Below are 19,424 nucleotides of genomic sequence, written 5' to 3' on the forward strand. Positions count from 1 at the left end.
GGGAACCCAACCACCACCCGATCTGGCTATTGTCTCCACCTTCTTCTATCGTTCTCTTCCTCGTCTTCTTCGCAGTTTGAACAGCTCGTTGAACCTTGCATGTGGATGAAGTTGGCAGAAATCAATGTCATTATTGGCGATCACGCAGGTCATTTGCTAACTGAAGCTCAACCCCACCATGCCCGTCGAAAAGAAGAATATAGATAGTCAGACAAGTTCTCTTGATCGAAAGCTACCAGTGTCGGGGTTAGAGGCCTCAGCCGGCTAGCGATGCCGTCGCATGGCTGGCTGAATGAGATTTCAATTTCATTCCATGGTAAGGTGTGGCGAGCAACAGACCGACTACGCACTGGAGAAGGCGCCGTTACGGTTGCACATTCCTCTGCAGCACCCTTCCTCCTCTCCCCGTGACTCGGCCAAGACAGGCAAGGTTATGCCTCGTTTAGCTCGGTGCGTTGTCTCTTGTTCACCTGGCCGGAGCTTCCGATAGTGAAACGGGACAAAACAGCTGTTGATGGGAAAGAACTGAAACAGCCCTGTATTGTTCTCAAAGCACAACAGTGTCAGTGGGTATGGCGGCCGAATGATCTTGTCTGTTCGAGTTTGAAGCGTGCTGATGATTTCCCGCAAAGGGTTATCACTATTGAAAATACTTTAGGTTGCGCGGATATCCAGACACTTGAGCCTGCTTTTCCTTGCAGCTTCACTTTAGCGGTATTGTGTGCATAGGAGACAGGCCACGGGGTACGAAGTTCACGTTATGGTGGTGACGGATTTCTGACGGGAGGAAGTATAGTGCGAGTGTGTGAAAAATATTGGAGAGAGGATGCTACGATCTGATCTTGGGCGTGATTCAAGATGGGGAAAGAAGAGATTGAGATTGGGTTTGGAAAGAGGGGGTATAGACTGTGTTACCCTGGTTCTACTACGTACATGGAATATAAGCAGCGTTGGCTTGTTCGGGTGATGAACAACGGTCTAATTCGAGATCAAATTGTTCAATGGTTTGTCAAGCGGTCAGGTAGTTGTTTGTCATCATTATCATAAGGACATCTACATGGATCGGGCAAATCCATGTCATCTCGTTCATTGCGATGCTGTCTTTCCTTGTGTGCTTGCATGTTGAAAGTGATATTGTCCATTGAAAAAAGCCTCTCAACACTAACATTTGAGTCTATAAGCAGTCTATCTACATATATCTAGTATCTATATGATTATTAGGTCTTGTTCTAAGCTTTATAACCGATGAAGAACCACCCACAGCGGTGTCAGCTTTCTCAATCCGCGCCGCTCCCTCAACTATAGCATGCAGCCGATGGTTACCAAGAAGGCTTCTCTCGCCGATAAACCCCCCACCAAAACCCAACACGATCAGTCTCATCCGTGTCTCCCTCGCCCCAATCGTCCTCACCAGAAGCGATAGCATCCTCGACTAACGTCAGGGGACTGCTTGCTTGTTCCAGTTTGCAACGGAGAGACTTGGTCAAGCCCTTCGTGGTCTCGTCTCTCTGGGGCACCATGACCAATAATCTGGCGTCACTCTCAAGGGAGAGCTGTTCATTGATGGCGGAGGAGAGGAGTTCCGGGTGATGGTCATCGTAGAGGGGATCCGCTACAATGATGAGCTGTTGGACGAAGTCAGTAACGGCTTTCTTAAACTGACAACACATTGCTGTCATATTCATAAATGAACGTCAAACTGACCTTGTAGCGGTTTAACTCCCTAAAGCGCGGATGAGTTTCCTCCTCATAGTCATCGCTGCCCCAGGTCAACGCAGCCGCCTCGACTCTTCCCCCGCGCGCTTCCACTGTTTCCCGGTTGAGCTCAGCATTGTGCGAGAGGTTGGGGATGATATTGGGTAGGTCGGTCAGGGTCACGTCGGCCTTCCAGAGACAGGCGGCCGCTATACCCAGAAGGCCGGTGCCAGACCCGAGCTCCAGTACGTCAAGAGGCTCGTCTCCTAGGAAGAGGTGCGCCAAGGGACCAGCCGAAAATTGCGGGAGAAGCTGGGCGAGAACGTACGATGATCCCCAGGTTTTGAGACCGAGGGAATCGCCAGTCAGGGGAGGCTCGCGAATGGCTAGGTCGAAGTCGCTGCCGCTTTCAGACGACACATTCTTCTCATCCCGGAAGGGCCATCGGCGTATGATTTCGCCCATTGCTACAAGATGCGGAAAACCCCATAAATCATCAATACTACCGTTCATTCACACCATCCAATCGCTTCATGAGACCTTTCATATCCACCCCTTCTGGGACGACCCAAAGTCCCCTCTCCCTCTACGAACTCTTTGCACATACCTGTCCGACCACACCTCTCCGACAACCGCCTACTAGCCTCCTCCCAGATGTCCTCCCGCTGTTCGTCGCTGTCGAGCCATGGCAAGCCGCTCTTGATAATGGATGAGAGGAACGAGATGATCTCTTGCCGGTTGAAGGCCATCTCGGCCATGCTAGCCGCTTGCGCCTTGAGAATTTCTTCCCGAGACTCCTTGAGCCCCCAGATACGAGGCTCTTGACGGAGACGCTGAAGAACATCGAGGAGCGTGGCGTAGGCTGGCTTCTGCCAGAGATGAGGGAGCTCCTCGGGTGTTGGGGATACCGTCATCTTCAAGTTGTTGATTCGTTCGGCTCGGGAAGGAAAGGCCAAGAGAGGACAGGGCGGTAGGTACTGTAGTGTAGGAGGTGGATAAAGCGAGAGACTGAGATAGGAGAGAGACACGGCGAAGAAGGAAACGAAGTCGATGAAAGTGAAGAAGCAAGAAAGAGATAAGATAAAATGTTTAAGGACGACGGACAAAGATGTGAATAGATCGTTTGGGTTGTATCTTCATGCTATCAAACATACGCCTAGGTACCCCTACCCAAAAAGTGTCTCACCATGTCAGCTTTTTTTTTTTTTTTTTTTTTCCCACTCGCCTTTCCCCGTTCTAGCGCGGCAAACCTGGGGAATTTGGGAACGTGAGAGGTCATCACAAAAACCGGGGGACGGTCTGGCCGGTCCCTGTCACCCTGTGAACGTTGTTCCCTCTAGGGGCAACATGCCCCGGAACCTGTGAAAACGACGGGTGAGGCCGTGATAGGACCAGGGTCGCAGGCGGTGGCCCCCACACCCATGATGTTTCGCTTTTCTTTAAGGAACCCGACGTTGCTGGTGCCTCTTTGTTCTGGGTCCTCTTCATGTCCCGGTTTCTCAAGTGAACGACGCGAGTGGCACTAAGTTCAGACAAGGATTCTTAGATCGGTGGAGACAGTCCCGCCAAGTGCTTGACGCAGGACTCCATGGATGGCAAGGGTCATCCATCCGCCATCAACTCGATAAAGTTATCAGTGCGCCAAGCCCCAGGCGGCAGCAGCTGCCCGCTTGCTCAGCATCCGCAATTCTGGGTGGACCTTTGGGACAAAGCGTACATCTCATTGGACGAGCCTCCAACGGCACAGAGCCTCAATTCTTTTTCTCTTATAACCCCAAACAATTTTCTGGGACTGTTCCACTTTCCTCTCTTTTTCCCTTTTTTCCTCTCCTCGTGAAGCCTCGTCCTCTTCAACGCTGCGTTTCTATGCTACGAACGGAGAGACTCGCGCAAGCGTGTCTTTCACACCTTTTTCCTTCGGGAAAACACTTTCTACCAGGCATATGAGAAATTCGGAGAAATCGCTTCACCTTCAGCCCATAATCATCAGGTCCACCTGGTGTTTGGCTCTGCCGGCAACGGTCTGCGCGTGATCCTCGCGTCTGTAATTGGCATCAGAAAAGCAGGGCGCTGAGCTCCTCTGGTCGCTTGCGATCGGGGAGAGTTTCAGCGTTTCCTCTGGGAGGGCCATTACGAAGCTTGTGAATGAAATCACTTGAGTGCAATACGCAGCGTGCATGCCCGTTACTCCCCTTTCGAGGGGAGGATGGACTGCACAATTCGATTCCGATTACTCTGTTGAGGACGAGGTTTCACCACCCCTTTCATTGCAAACTTGGGCTGCGAGCTCAGGATGCGAGGAAGAACTAGTTTGTTACTTGTCACCCTTCTCCTACGTTGAAGCGATATACACCTTCGTCATCTACTCATAGCGCCCTACAACCAAACAACGAAGGGAATCATGCACAACACCTCGACATCGGCCTGGGTACTACGGGGTCCACTCAAGTCTGCTTCACGAGCTCCGTCGATAGCTTCGTCAACAAAACAACATTGCTGACCCCCCGTTCTGCTTCCATTCACAACTATTACCCCACTCGGAAACTGTCATCCGGAACCCCGTCATGACGTTTGTCTCCCGTAGGCCGTGCTTTCGGGTTGAGAAGCGCCTGTTGGTGTGTCGATGCTGCTTGTCAACCAGCTGTCCTCTGGCTCTTCGAGCTCTAATGGCGGAAGTGGTTCGCAAGCCTGTCGCAAGTCAGTCGCCCGTCTGTTGCTCTTTCGATCAGCTGAACCATATCCCATGTCCTCGTAGAAGATACACGACCCTTTGAGCTGTGCGGACTCAAATCCTGCCGTTTTGTATTTGCTTTCTAACGATGTTGCGGTCGTTGTAATCGTCTGCGCCCTGCGTGCCGAGGGCTTATTTGTCATTCTGGCAGCTTGCAGTTCATCGTATGCTGGTCGCGCCTTTCTTTGAGCACAGCTGCGTGAGGCCAGGTATCTCAGCCCCCGCAATGGTTTTTTGTTCGTAATAAGCGAGTATGGGTGGCCTGCGTTCTGACGGTTGGTGTCAAATTGCTGTGGGCTCACCACTCAGCGGCACAGAGACCCGCGTTATCGTCGTAGCAAAACGCGGTCGATGCCGAAGCGGACGCAAACTTATGCCATTCGTATCTATATTCGGTGTAACGGACAGGAGATGTGCTTGAGGTTTGGAAAACGGGCCCAAAGCCACCGATCATCCTACCTTCCTTTCCTCCTCACCGTCAACAGATGGAGGGTGCCTGAAGTGACCTAAATGGTCAACTCATAAAGCCGATATGGTTTTTATCGTATCTTTCTACCTGAATTCGGCAGCGTATCTGTCCACTATCGTTGTCATGGCCTTTCATGCATGTCGTGGTGTGCTGTGCTGATCTCAGATTGCATGTCATCTTTAACTACGACCATACATACCTCTGACACTCGCTTCATATGAAAGGAGCAGATGTTGAACTTCACTTGTACTTCCCTCCGTCGGTTCTCCTTAACATCCATGAACATCAATTATTCTCTAATCTCCAAATGCGTGTGACATTTCAACAATACGGACGCACAGGCAATGAGTAAACCAACATTATTGACGTGGAACTGAGCATATGGCGGCGAACAATGTTTCATCAAAATCAAGATACAAGCGAAACATCACTGGCCAGCTTTGGTGATGTTGTTTAAGGCCACAAAATCCAAGATCACGCCCCGATGCACCCGCCCTTTGTTCCACCTCCTCCCCCAACAAGTCAAGGAGGTATGGGTATATAACGTCCGAATCATTCCGGTTATAAATCAAGGCTACAGTTTCACAAAGGAACAGCCACCAAGCGCCTGACACCAGGATTTCCAGAGTCAAGGTAGTAAACAGTGACAGACATGTTCAAAATTAAGGATTTCTTTCCAAGAGAAAAAGTACAGAATGGCAGTTCATCCTCGATATGAAAACCGTGTTGGTTCGCTAAATGGCCAATCGAGGAATGTTGGACGCTCACATAGTTGATGTCCAAGGCCATGTTGTTGTGTTGTAGATAGGTCTACGAAGGAGGTAGCTTGCTTCCAAGTAGACGACAAATCCATCTATTCTGCCCGTTATGTGGGCTATTGATGTGAGCCAGAGGCGGTTTTATGTTGAGAAGTGGGCTAGTGCCTTGACACGTTCGACCATGGCCGTGACCCTTGATGCCAACACGGCAAAGGGACGAGTTGGTTGCTGAAATCGTAGGTTGGGTATTGTCTGTATCCCGCCTGCTTGTAATTGAAGCGGTTTATATCTGCAAAGGCCTCCAAGACCACCCAACTGTGCTCGATATTGAGGCGAATATGCGAGAAGGTCGAAGTGTATCGGCGAGGATCTACCGCATCGTGCCCAGGTTCTTCAGTTCCAGTAACTAGTTAAAGCAGCTTTCAAACCGTAACAGACGCATTCTTTCTGCTGTCAGCATCCTCAATCTGAAAGCCAAACACAAGCCTAAAGAGATCTTTTAAAAACCCGTATTGTCCAGATCTCATCGTCATCCAGTTGACACTCTTCGCAATTTCGATGGCGCTGATGCGCTTCCCTCGAGGCGGAAGACTAGCGGAGGATCGGAATGCGGAATCGGTCAGCACCAGATTCTTGTAGTTTTGCAATAACGTGGCATGCATCGGTAACGAGCCGAAAGATCCCATAGGCAAGCTTTTGACAAATGTTTGCAAGGCCGCAGAACCGCCTTTACCGTCCACTGCCGCAGTTTCCCGACTGAAACCGATGTTCATGGCAGCTTTGACTATCAGAACTTTGATGCGGGTGATGTTCATGTCGTCAATGGTGGCAGTAGCAGTGGTGGCGGTGCTAGAAGTGTGTTGACTGCTCTGACTATATCCCGAAAGATTCGAGGCACTGCTCGACCAGCGCCCCCCACGCGAGTCGCTGCGGTCGTTCGATGGCCCGAGTACCATGATGTTAGGCATCTGGGGGCTGGCATCTGGCGAGACTGGTGTGTCTTCAAACTCGGTGACTGGGGTTTCGGGTATAATTGCCTTTTGCCGTGGTCGATCTGTAAGGTCGCTGAGGCTCCGGAGGCTTTCACGTTTCGAGCGGATTGAGGCGCGGCTGCCGGCATTAGATCGGGAATCGGACTGGTGGTTGGATGAGAGGTTTTGTAGCCCATAGCTTCCAGGGGAGAAGAAGTTGATGTGGCTCGGTCGGGGTGTTCCTCGATCAGGTCGGATCTGCGTCCAACCCTCCCGGAAGATATCGCACAACTCCCAGCACGCCTGGACTGCGGATCCTAAAAGCTCTGCATCAGGGGCTTTTCCGTCACGACGGTTTTGCCGAAGGCTAAACAACATCTCCGCCAACGCCCAGCAAGCTCGAAGAAGCAGGTCCGTCTCTTCGGGGGAATCGTTTCGTTGCTTCATGAGTCGGTGACATAATGTGATGTAAAAGTCCAAGGTCCTCTCCCTAAACGCCTCGGGAAGGCTTCGAGTGTCTTGAGCGCTATACAGACTGTGTAACGTGTTAGCAACTGTAATGAGCATGATAAGACAAGATTTCCTTACTGGTTATTTAACTCAAAGCTTACTCTTAATATTGAGTCAGCCACCTCGTCTTGCTTTTGTCGCACATCGAACAATGACTGGCAAAAGTCGCGGCAAAGATCTAGGTTAGTCCGGGCAATGTTGTGAGACTCGGGATAATCATTTCTGCTCTGATAAAGTCTTTTGCAGAGTTTCCAACAGCTCTTCCACGCTTTCTCATGAGCGTCCGGGGTACCAGAGCTGTTGAATACACGTTCACGGTGTATGGAACTGAGGTTCGCAAGAGTATTGCAAAGTGTCCAGCACTCTTCTAGAGCTGCTGAAAGGGCCTGAATCTCCGTCTGTTCGCTCGGTGTGGTTTCGGCAGTGAGGAAATCATCGGCATCTTCGTATCGCTCATCCCCTTCGTGGCTTTCTGGTATGACTGTAAATAATCAGCCGGGTGCTTCTGAGCAAGTGAAATGTGTATACTCACGTTCTAAGCTACTCGCTGTGCTAGATCTTAATCTGGAAGTCTCGTTTGCAAAGACATCTTCCAACTTCTGAGCCTGGGGTGTCGGTGCATCCAAGCCAAATGCTACCGGCTTCACGTTCGTGTTGACAATCGGGAGGGAGCGAGTCGGGGGGGATTGTGCCTAGGTTTTGATTAGCAATATTTCCATTACTAAAGCAGGCATTATGCATACTGCCGAGGCTTCGCTGGCCGGAGGACTAATAGTGCTACTTTCCGCGCTGGCAGCGCTGATAGATCTCGAGAGGCTTGATCTGGAATAACTATCATTGGATTTCTGTCCCCAATTCGAGTCAACATTACATTCTATCCATGTTAATGTGTGCGTGCAAACGTACCCAATTCTCGAAGCTTGGTGGCGCATGTATCACAGAGACAACCTCATCACCCATGGGTTTCCGTATGTGGTCCGGTAGATTCGTCCGTAGCATCATAAGCTTCTTTCGTCAGCATCGGAGATTGGGCTCAATATCACGCCAGGAGGCTGGACTAACCGACTGATGACCATGCTGCCCTTGCCCTTGCCCAGCATGTTCTTCTGCCTCGTCGTCTTCGATCTCTGTGGTCTCGGTACCATTTGATGTCACCGGAGATGGGCCAACAATGTCGCTAGTTGGACTTAGGAGTAGATGTGCCGAGTTGGGTCTGATGTAGGAAGTAGGGCGTAGTGACTGAGAATCGGAGGCCGAGGAGGAGCTGAAGTTGAAAGAGTCAGTTAGTATGACTGGGCTGGAAATCGATAGAGAGGGAGTCGTACGCCATATACTGAGCAGGCAGCGGGGAATCTGGACCCGCCGAGAGTGACATCTCTGTGTATGGGGAGTAGATGGATTGAAAACTTCCAGTCGATGATCTCAAGGGTGCCTCAAGAGCCATTGCTGAGTATGGTCGCAATGGCTAATCCGCACTGCAAGCCAGAGGAGCCCTCAACACAAGGTTCGCGCTGGCCTTCCGAGAACGTCCAACGGGAGCTACCAGAGGAGTCGTGTAGGCCTGTGTGAGCTCCAGTCGTCGTTGACAACACACTCGGTGCGGCCAAAAATCTCGTGAGGATAGACCACACTGTGCAGCTGCGTCCTAAGCGGTGATACAGGATATGCTGTCGCCGTCTATTGGCTGTTGCTATCAGGTCGATGGAATGCGCGGCGGTTCGAGCTGCTCGTGGACAAGAAGGAAGCTCAGCACTTGAAGCTCAAGGTCAAGCTGATATATGTGGTGTGCAAGTTGGTGATGGATATTGATCCCTTGAGGCAGTCTGGAGGCAGGCGTACTTGAAGGGAACAATTGTTTTCAAGCTCTTTCAACCTTGTGCGGCTCAGGAATGGGTCCAAGGACAATCCAGCCACGGGCCGACCAGAAGATGCGACCTTGGAGGCTTGTTTGCAAGTCGGGTACCGGCGATGCTGGCACCGAAGATGGAGGCTCGGTTCGATCTGTTTTTGGAAATAGGTACTCTTTGGGTCTTTCAAGGCGGCCGAGGTGCTGTGCTAGGTTTGCGACTCGCGGATCGCAATCTAAGTTCCAACTGAAGGACTGGGCGACGATGGGCGAAGATGGTGCTTCTGGAAAAGGAAGAAACAACGAAACAAACCACAGAGATGAAACGAATGGTAGAAACAAAGAGCCGACAGAATGGTTGCCAGAGGGAAAAAAAATAAACAAAATCTACGTAATGATAGATCAAGCCGGCCCAGTTCTTTCTCTTCCACTCAGCGCCGAGTCTTGCTGGGTTCCATGTCGTTCAGGTGGGAGAGTAATGGGACGGGCAGCCAGTGAGAAGACTGGACGGAATGGAATAGGTACTCGGCTACTGTACGATCTGGCCGGGGCTTTGGTGCACTTTTGAGGGTTTGTGAGGGGAGAAACGCCGCCTGCGCTTAAGACAAGAAGCTGGATTCGCTGTAACCTCACGGGCAGCCAAGCGGAGAGAGCCGGCAGCCCAAAGAGGTGAAAGAGATGGAGGTTCAGGCTGCTGGCAGCGGGAAGAGTCCCCGCCAGTGGGAGGTTCGGTGCGGGCTTCCACCCTTCCAGGGCAGCGTCCACTCGACTCGAGCACCCAGATCACCTCACACATGGGTCTAACCTCGGATCACACACGGAGCGCCAAGACTATACCAAGACATTTGCCCTATACCGTAAGCAGAACTGAGCCGATACCGGATTCCTTAATAATTATACTAAACCCATCCTCTTATTATTATTGAGTATACCGTACAATGAGAACCTATCCCAGACTGATCCTAAATTAATCTTCAAAATAGTAAATAATTTACTATACTGTGAAATAAGACTATGACTTACTATACTAGGCCGTAATATACAAACGTATCCCGGACTAGTCTGGGACTAGTTACGGATTAGTCCCACACTAGTTCCTAAATTTATTATATTAAAGTTTTAAGAAAATGAGGCCTATATACTATATTTGTATAAATAGTAAATTCTATAAAGTTTCATATATAGTAAAAGTATTAACAAATAAATATTTAGTTTTACTTTTGGTTTTTATTAACTATATATTAATTATAAAATCTCCTAGGTAAGTTTTTTTATTATATTTTAGTTATATTAATTGTAAAATAGTAATTTATTATAAGGATAACTTATATTTTATAGATATAAGAATATTATTTATATAATATATATAGTAAATAGATTAAAAAATACAAATTTGAAGTTAACTAATATAATAAAATTTAAATATATATATTGAAATCTAAAATATATAATCTACTGAATATAATTTAAAGTTTATTATACAAATTAAGATACTATATTATTAAATAAGAAGAAATATAGATTGAAGGTCAATATAATAAATATTTACTATATAAAATATTTAATTTATAGTTTTAATAAAAATATTAAAATAAAAACCTGATTTATATATTAAGTTAGAATATAAAGAAATAATTAATATTATTATACTTTTTAAGATTAATAAGAGTAATATACTAAATTTAATATACTATAAATTATAATGATATATAGAATTGGCTTAATATTTTAATTATTATACTATTAAGTTCCTTATTCTTTTGAATTATAAAAAGCGAAATTCGATATATAAGTTTAATATAAAAAAGTTAAGAAATTTCAGGTTTAAGTACTTTTATATAATATTAAATCTTTACATTATACTTAACAAGAAAAAGAATTATATTTATAAAATATAAAAACTAATTGTATTATATATTTTATTTAAAAAATATATATCGTTTTCGTATTATTAAATATATTAAGTAAGTAAAAAATAACTACGTAGATTATAAGTAAAGAAAAGAATAAATAAATAAGTATAAATTCTAGGATAAGAAACAGAACTCACTTAAATAAGATATTCAAAATAATTATAAATAAATCTAAGACTAGTTTATAGTTAAAAGCGTTATAGTATTAATAATAATATATATAAATTAATAAAGATTAATATTGGATGAATTTAATTTTAGACAAGTAAATTAGAATTTATATAAAAAGGTTATATTATATTAGAAACTTCGTACTTAGGGAGAATTAAAAGGAATTATATATTATTAGAATATAAAGAATATTAATAAATTAAAATTGAGAGACTTAATTTAAATTTTTATAAGAGATTTGATAAGTAATATTAAGTTTATATATATTAAGTCAATTTGGGTTTATAAAATAATAATAATTAAACTCGTATATATATTTACAAATAAGTTGGAAGTATAAATATTATTATATTTATTTATTACATTCGACTGTAGAATAAAAAAAACTTTGTAGATTATAATATTATTTAATTATAAAGAATTATTAATAGAAGTATTATAGTAAACTAACTATATTAATATATAAAAGTAAAACAAAAGGTTTAATTTTAATTAACTAATAAAATACAATCTTTTAAAAGAATGAAAAGTCTTTTATAATTAATAAATTGATAGTAGTATAAGAAGAGATTTCTATATTTTGAATAAGTAATATAAATAGGATAGAAATATATAATATAACATAAATATATTGAAAGTTAATAATTTATATATTATAAAATATAATTATTTAAATAGTATAAATGAAAATAATTAGTATATAATATATACAGAAGACATATAATAAATATAATATAGAAAAGCAAGTAACTAATTAAGCTAAATCTTTGTAGATTAATCTTTAATTAATCCTCTATTAATCCTTTAATTTATTTTAAAATGGATTGCAAAAAAAAACTTTATTTTTATTATTATTATATTTATATACTTTATTAAAAGTCAAATAACGTACTATATAATAGGTGACGTAATTCAAATTACTCTCACCGCTTTTACTTATATAATCTAATTTTTTTTACTACTTTTAGTAGAATCTACCTTATATAAATCTCTATTTCTAATTCTAAACTTCCTCCTTCTTTCTTCTTTTAACTAACTTTAAATCTATTAGTAGTACGTATGAGATATTTATCAGATTCTTTTCAGATTTTTTTTGGAAATTTTTATAATTTTAAAAAATTTTTTTTTTTTTTTATATACTGATTCTTAACTACAGGACCAATTCTCAACCAATTTAAAATTAAACTACGACACATTCCGAACTAATCTACAAAATAACTAATAATTACTCTAAAGAACAATTATACTTAGACTATAAAACCTTAGTAAATCGCCCGGCTAATTTACTCCCCTTCCTATTTAATAAAGTAAATTTAATTTTATAATAATTTATAATTTATTTAGGATTAATCCTCAACCTATTTAGAATAGCGAAATTTAATTTATAGTTAGCGAAGTCTTTTACTACTTCGCTAAGCCCGGTAGTACTATATACTCTAATAAAGTACGTAGGACTAATTCCCAATTAATTTTAAATTAGTTCTAAATTAGTATATTACTAATTCAGTTTTATTTTTAGTATAATTAGAGTAATATTTCAAATTTAAAAAAATATATAATAAAGTATATAATAGCTAGAGGTACTAAAGTTATTATTAAGGCTAGTAGTATTAGCGGCCTTAATTTAAAGGAGAATAAGAGTTTGAAGAGTATATAATTAATTATAGATTAATTTTTAATTAGTTTGAAACTAATTCCCTATAGTTTTCTATTGTAATTTTATAGCGAGAATTTCCCGTACGGACAATGATAATTCTAAAACTAGTTTTAGATTGGTCTTATCCCTACCTTTCCGTCCGAAGAAGGGTAAAGAATTTATTAAAAAGCGTTTAGCTATTAATAAAAATAATAATAAGGGTAAAGAGGAGGAGGATAATAAAGAGGAGGATATTATATTTCCTTCCCTGGCTAAAAAGGTTAAAATTACTTAGCCGGCCGTACTTTATACTAATAAATATATTATAAATTTTAAACTAACTTTAAATTAATTTTTAATTAATCCCGGATTTATTACTAATTAATTTCGTTTAACCTTCGTACATATAAATAAAGCGCACTTTTATTTAAATTTAATTTAATAAGCCTTTAAACGCCGAAATAAAAGTTTAGAAATATATTAGTTATACTTATATAAATACTAATAAATATAAATAAAATTAGTTTTAGACCTATCCTTAACCTATTTATAATTAATATAAAATTAATTTAAACCCGCTTCCCGAACGCCTAATTGAAAACGAAGATAAGGGTAAGGAATTATATTCGGTTTAGGATTTTTTTACCTTCAATACAAATAAGAAAGACCGCCTTACTAGTATTCTAACAGCTAAAGCCGATATTATAGAGGTTGAGGATTAAATACGTTCGGGATTTATTTTGGATTAATCTTGGGTATTTAGGTTATATATAGCCAATTTATAATAAACTATACCTAGATTAATAATAATTATTATAAGTAATAGTTCTAGACTAAAGGGTTATATCTAATTATAATTTCTAACATGTATTAATAATGAAATTTTAATATTAAAAATTGTTTTCTAAATAATTTTGAAAATATGGAATAAAGGGAAAACTATTATATAAAATATAAAAATAGGTATATAAAGATAATTTAATTTTTAAAAAATATATTATAATTTAAAATTAAATACGTTATAATAAACGGTAGTAATAAATATTATATATTTATAATTAAATTACTAATATAAAAGAATATATTTGAAAACTAAATAATCTTTAAGTAATTACTTAAAGTATATTATATTTATAGCTTCTAAACGTATAACCCCTTAATTATTAAACTTATATATAATAATAAATATTTATTATATATAAAATTGTAGATATCGTTATCATATCTATTTAATTAGTATTTATATAAATTTAATTTAAGTAAATTCTTTTATAAAAATATATACTAAATTAATTTAAGATCAATTTGTGATAAATTTATAGTATAAATATAGTATTTAATGTATATAGGGATTTAAATACTTATTCCAATTATATAAAGGTAATTTTCCACAATTAAATAATTTCTTATATTTCTATTATTTATATTATAAATATATTAAAGTTTAGAAATATTATATAGTATAAGTATTTATATAAATCAAAATTAAACTTCTTATATTCTTATTATATAGTATTACTTAATAGTTTAAAATAGTTAATTATATATTACTTTATCTATTATATACTTATAATATATAAAATTTAATAAAGAAATATAGTATAAATTTATAATAATTCTATTAATAATAAGTATAAAAATAAATATTACTTATTTAAAAGATAGAAAATAATATACTTTATATTAATCTCGGACTTATTTAAAGTTATTACTTTTATAAAAAAGTTAAAAGTAGTACGCTATATATTAATCTTTATCTTATATATAACTAGTTAAAAAAGATAATTATTATTTTTATATAAAAATAAAGAGTATTATATTTTAAATTAAATTCGGAGTAATTTAGAACTAATTAAGAAGATAATTATTATTTTTATAAAATAAGTAAAGGGTAATACGTCCTAAACTAATCTTAGACCTGTCTAAAATTAGTTGAGAAGATAATTATTATTTTTATAAAAAGGTAAGGGTTAATACGTTCCGAATAGGTTCTAGACCTATCCTAAATTAATTAGTAATATACTAATCTCGGGTTTATTTAAAATTATTATTTTTATATAAAAGTTAAAATTAATATACTCTATATTAATTTGGAACTTATAAAGGTACTACTTTTAAAAGAATTATTATTTTTATATAAAGGTAGAAATTCTTTAAATAAAAGGGTAAAATATAATATATTCTAAACTAATTTAAAACTTATCCTAAACTAAATAAGAAAATATAAATTACTTTTTAAAAAGGTAAAGAGTAATATACTCTAAAATACTCTCTAATTTAAATAGAATTAATTATAAGAATATTTTATATTTCTATAAAAACGTAAATAGTAATATATTCCAAATTAATTTTAGATTTTTCTAAAATTAATTAATAAAATAATTATTATTTACAGAATAATATAAAGAGGAAGACAATCCGTACTAAGCTTGGACCTATCTAGGATTAATCGAAAAAATAAATATTATTTTTATAAGAAGGTAAATAGTAATATATTTCGGACTAGTCTTAGACCGATCTAGAATTAGGTAGGAAGATATTTAATATTCTTTTATAAAAAGATAATAGGGAAAATACTCCGAATTAGACTTGGATCTATCTAGGATTAATTAATATAATAATTATTATTTTTATAATAAAGTCTTTAGGTAAAGATACCCCGGACTAATTCCGGACTTGTCTTGGACCGATTAATAATATATTTTAAATAGATTAATATAATTAATAGCTTTCTAATTTAATATAATAATATAAATAGTTTTTAAGTAATTATAATTTTATTTATTATATTTATTTTAATTTTATTAAATATCCTTTCTATTATAAATTACTTTCAGACTAATCTTAAACCTATTTACAATTAAACGGAAACTAATCCTACTTTAATTTTATCTATAGCTTACAAATTTCTATATTTACTTTAGCCTTTTTAATATTAACTTCAATTTTCCTAGCCTCTACTTTAATTATTTTAATTTCCACTTCAACTTTCTTAGCTTCTAATTCTAAAATTCTAAACCGGCGCTTTTCATTCTTATAATCAAATTATATTACTTTAAATTCTAGCCGCTTTCTCTTTTTTTATAAATTTAAGATTAGTTATAGATTAATTTAGGACTAATATTAGACTTATTTGGAAATAATTTTAAATAAAGATATTAATACTATTAAAAATTGTCCTTCTAAATTATTCTAAACTAATAAAGAATTTAATCCAATTAAAGGTATAGAAAGTATAATTAAATTTTAAAAGAATTTATTATTCGAAGAGAAGTATAACGGAGTTAGTATTTACAACGAATCTACTATTAAATTATATATTGGAATAGTAAAATTAATAACCGAATTCTATTATTTGTTTAAAGAGAATTAATTCTTATCCTATAAAGGATTAGTATAGGATTAATTGGAAATTAATCTAGAACTAATTAATATACTCAATTTATTATTTTAATATTAAAACCCTCTTATAAAGTATTTACTCTTAGATTATATCCTATAATTAAAATAAATATTAAACTTTAATTTAATTTCTATATATTGTAAAGTACTTATATTTAACCGAACGTTATTAAATAAAATAGAAATTAGTACAAAATTAGTCTAGGGCTAATATAGGATAAGTTTAGTACCTATTTATATATAGTATTAAATTAATAAAGCGAATACTCTAATTATATAATTATTAGTATAAAATTTTAATAGTATTAATATAAGAACTTATAATATTCTAATATTTAAGGGGCATTTTTGAATAGGTTGGATTGAAATTAATTTAAATAGTTAGAGCTATTTTATATTTTACCTATCCCTAAATCTAAAAATCGTTCGTTATTTAGTATTAGATTAGTTTTTATTTTATTATAAATTAATTTTAAACCGATCTAAAACCGATCTAAGAAAGGTTTCGGGTAGAAAAGGCTTACCTATAAACTATTAGTAAATTAAAGTATAATTATTATAAATACAGTACTCTAAGAGATTTATTATTTATTATTCTAATTATTTATTATATTAAATAAACCTTTATATATTATATTTAAAATATATATAGTATAAATAAATATTTCGCTAAACGTAGTATAATTGATTATAATTATATTTATTAAAGTTAGAAAAGTAGTTACTAGAATTTAGATAAATATTAAATTAGTACTAGACCTATCTAAAATTAGTATTAGATTAGTCGAAAAAGAAATATAGAATAATATTAATTATAACTTTATAATTTTAATTAATAGTAATACTATATAACTTATTTCTATAGAAATCTGTCTAATTTACTTTATAACTATATTATCTTCAAAAAATATTAAAAACTATTTAGAAAGTATATTAATATATTAATAGAATATTTAAATTAGTTAGAATTCTTATAAAGGGAATAATTATAAATATATTTTATATTAGTTTAAAGTCTTTTTAGGATCGATCTTAAACCGGTTTAAAATAGATTTATATATATATTTTATTAAATAAATTTAATATAAGAACCCTAAATTACTTTACAATTATCCTTCTTTAAAAAATATTTATAATTTATATCTAATTCGAAGGATTTAATTAAACTTCTTTTAAAATATTCAATTTAATCTTTATAAAAGTAAATAATAATAAAATTCTTACTATTATTAAAGAAGTATTAAATATACTAAAGATATATTAGTAACCGATTAAAGACCGGTCTAAAATTTATATTAGACTAGTCTCGGATAAATTAAAGATATTTATACAATTTAAATTATATTTATATTTAACCTACTACTAATATACAATTATAATACTAAAAGAACTAAATAATTAATAAATAGTTTTATATTTATTAATAAAAAGTTATATCCTTTTAATATTATTATAATTTAGGTATAATTTATTAAAGGTAAATTTATTTTAATTTGTAAAATATTTTTAAAAGAATAGATTTCGAATAAATTTAATTATAAAAGATAATATTAATTACAAACCGGTCTAAAATTAAATTAGGATCGTTCTAAGATTTATTATAAATTTACTCTAAGTAATATTCAGATTCTTAATCCGGTTAAAAATATAAAAAATCTCCTTATAAATTCTCCTTAGTATTTTAGAAGGTAGAGGATAAGGGTAGTAATAAAAATTATAAAAAGTAAGAATAATATAAGGAATATACTTTTAATTTAATAGGATAAAGTAATTTTATACTACTTTATAATTAATAAAGTATATTATATTCCCTTAACTTTAAAGCTAATTAATACCTAAATATAAATTAATTTTTAATTAATTTAGGACCGATCCGATATTAATCCAGTATAAATATATATTATAAAGCTTCTAACGCTAGGTATTTAAAGACTATTTACTATAATTCTCCTTATAAACTACTTTTAATTATATATTTACCCTATTAAAGATAGGCTTTATTAATACCCAAAAAGAATAAAACTTTATAAGGATATCCTACTTTTAGTAGCCTTATATACTACTTTTCTAATTACTACATTTTAGTAAATAAATAAATTGACTATCCTAACGACCTTATTAAAAAATTAATTAAGGATTAGTTTAAAACTGATATATAATAAATATAATTTATAATAAAATTATATTAAGTAAGGCGGTAATTATTAGTAAGTATAAAATATCTAGTTTTATATTAATTTTTAATAGATACTAAAATATATTTATAAAATTAATTAATTAAATTATAATAATAATATTAAATAAATTTAAAATTAGTTTAAGACCGGTTTATAATAGGAAAAGGATTAATCTTATAATATTACTTAATTCCCTATTAGACTATTATTTCTAATTATCCGAATCTAGGATCCGATTTGAATAGCTTCTTTATTAATCTTATAAGAATTTCCATTCTTATATAAATTCTAAATATATAAATTTAAATATTTATAATATTTAAGCCTTATATAATTTAAAATAAAGTAGTAATAAGGAGTTCTATTTAAAAAAAATAAAATTAGTAAGCTTTTTACCCCCTATTTATTTATTATAATATTAAAATTGTTAGATTTGTATTAGATTTCTAATTGAGAAAAGATAGGTTTTGGATTAGTATAGGACAAATTTGGGATTTATCTAAAATAGGTTCAATTTATATTTTAGTATAGTTTTTTAATTAAATTAGGTATTAAGGCTTTTATATTTATTATATAACTAATTCTATTAATTAATATTTTTAAATATTTAGAAAGTATTAATATATAAATTAATTGTTCAATTTCAATTGCCTATTTAAAATTCTTTCTATTTGATAATATATAGTATAGGCCAACCTTATTAACTTAGGATTATTAAATTAATATTAATTGAAATTTATTTAGTATTAGTTTTAGATAGGTCTAGAACCGATTGTAAATTAGAAAGTAAATTTATTAGGTTATAGAAAATTAGGATTAGCTTTAGTATATTATTTTCAATAATAACCTTATATTAATTCGGTTCGGTTATAATAGATTTAAGAAGGGCCTTTTCTTTAATAGAATTATTCTACTTAATAATAGGAGTAAATTAGGGATTAATTTTTAATACGTCCGGTAAAATATTATTAATAAATATAAAAGAAGTATATAAGTTAAAGGTAATAGAAGATATAATAAGAATTAATTTTAGATTTGTATTAAATTAGTTCTAAATAAATATACTATAAATAAAAATATATAAAATATATAAGATATTTAAGAAAAATAAAGAGGAGGGGGGGGAGGGGGGGGGGGGGGGGGGG

The 19,424-nt window shown here is 34.9% G+C and overlaps 5 protein-coding genes across 5 annotated transcripts; 1 reads left to right on the forward strand and 4 right to left on the reverse strand.

Moving 5' to 3' along the window:
* Nucleotides 1-1,319: 1,319 nt before the first annotated feature.
* Nucleotides 1,320-2,609, reverse strand: NEUTE1DRAFT_142879 (uncharacterized protein; the record flags this gene model as incomplete). The annotated part of the gene is made up of 3 exons (XM_009858373.1): nucleotides 1,320-1,625; nucleotides 1,705-2,162; nucleotides 2,303-2,609. 3 exons carry the CDS (start codon nucleotides 2,607-2,609, stop codon nucleotides 1,320-1,322), a joined length of 1,071 nt encoding a protein of 356 aa, XP_009856675.1.
* A 364-nt stretch (nucleotides 2,610-2,973) lies between these two features.
* On the reverse strand, nucleotides 2,974-3,826 carry NEUTE1DRAFT_126449 (uncharacterized protein; the record flags this gene model as incomplete). Its single annotated transcript, XM_009858374.1, has 2 exons — nucleotides 2,974-3,132; nucleotides 3,692-3,826. 2 exons carry the CDS (start codon nucleotides 3,824-3,826, stop codon nucleotides 2,974-2,976), a joined length of 294 nt encoding a protein of 97 aa, XP_009856676.1.
* A 2,115-nt stretch (nucleotides 3,827-5,941) lies between these two features.
* Nucleotides 5,942-8,133, reverse strand: NEUTE1DRAFT_91986 (uncharacterized protein; the record flags this gene model as incomplete). The annotated part of the gene is made up of 5 exons (XM_009858375.1): nucleotides 5,942-7,150; nucleotides 7,213-7,615; nucleotides 7,667-7,826; nucleotides 7,878-7,979; nucleotides 8,041-8,133. The coding sequence occupies 5 exons, from the start codon at nucleotides 8,131-8,133 to the stop codon at nucleotides 6,076-6,078; spliced, it is 1,833 nt and encodes a 610-aa protein (XP_009856677.1).
* Nucleotides 8,134-8,407: 274 nt separating this feature from the next.
* Nucleotides 8,408-8,665, reverse strand: NEUTE1DRAFT_119048 (uncharacterized protein; the record flags this gene model as incomplete). Its single annotated transcript, XM_009858376.1, has 1 exon — nucleotides 8,408-8,665. The coding sequence occupies one exon, from the start codon at nucleotides 8,576-8,578 to the stop codon at nucleotides 8,414-8,416; it is 165 nt and encodes a 54-aa protein (XP_009856678.1).
* Nucleotides 8,666-8,958: 293 nt separating this feature from the next.
* On the forward strand, nucleotides 8,959-9,194 carry NEUTE1DRAFT_119049 (uncharacterized protein; the record flags this gene model as incomplete). Its single annotated transcript, XM_009858377.1, has 1 exon — nucleotides 8,959-9,194. A coding segment is annotated over one exon (171 nt), but the record flags the coding sequence as incomplete, so codon positions are not given.
* Between the last annotated feature and the right edge of the window lie 10,230 nt (nucleotides 9,195-19,424).

Source organism: Neurospora tetrasperma (assembly GCF_000213175.1).
Source record: "Neurospora tetrasperma FGSC 2508 unplaced genomic scaffold NEUTE1scaffold_81, whole genome shotgun sequence".
Lineage (NCBI taxonomy): Eukaryota > Fungi > Ascomycota > Sordariomycetes > Sordariales > Sordariaceae > Neurospora > Neurospora tetrasperma.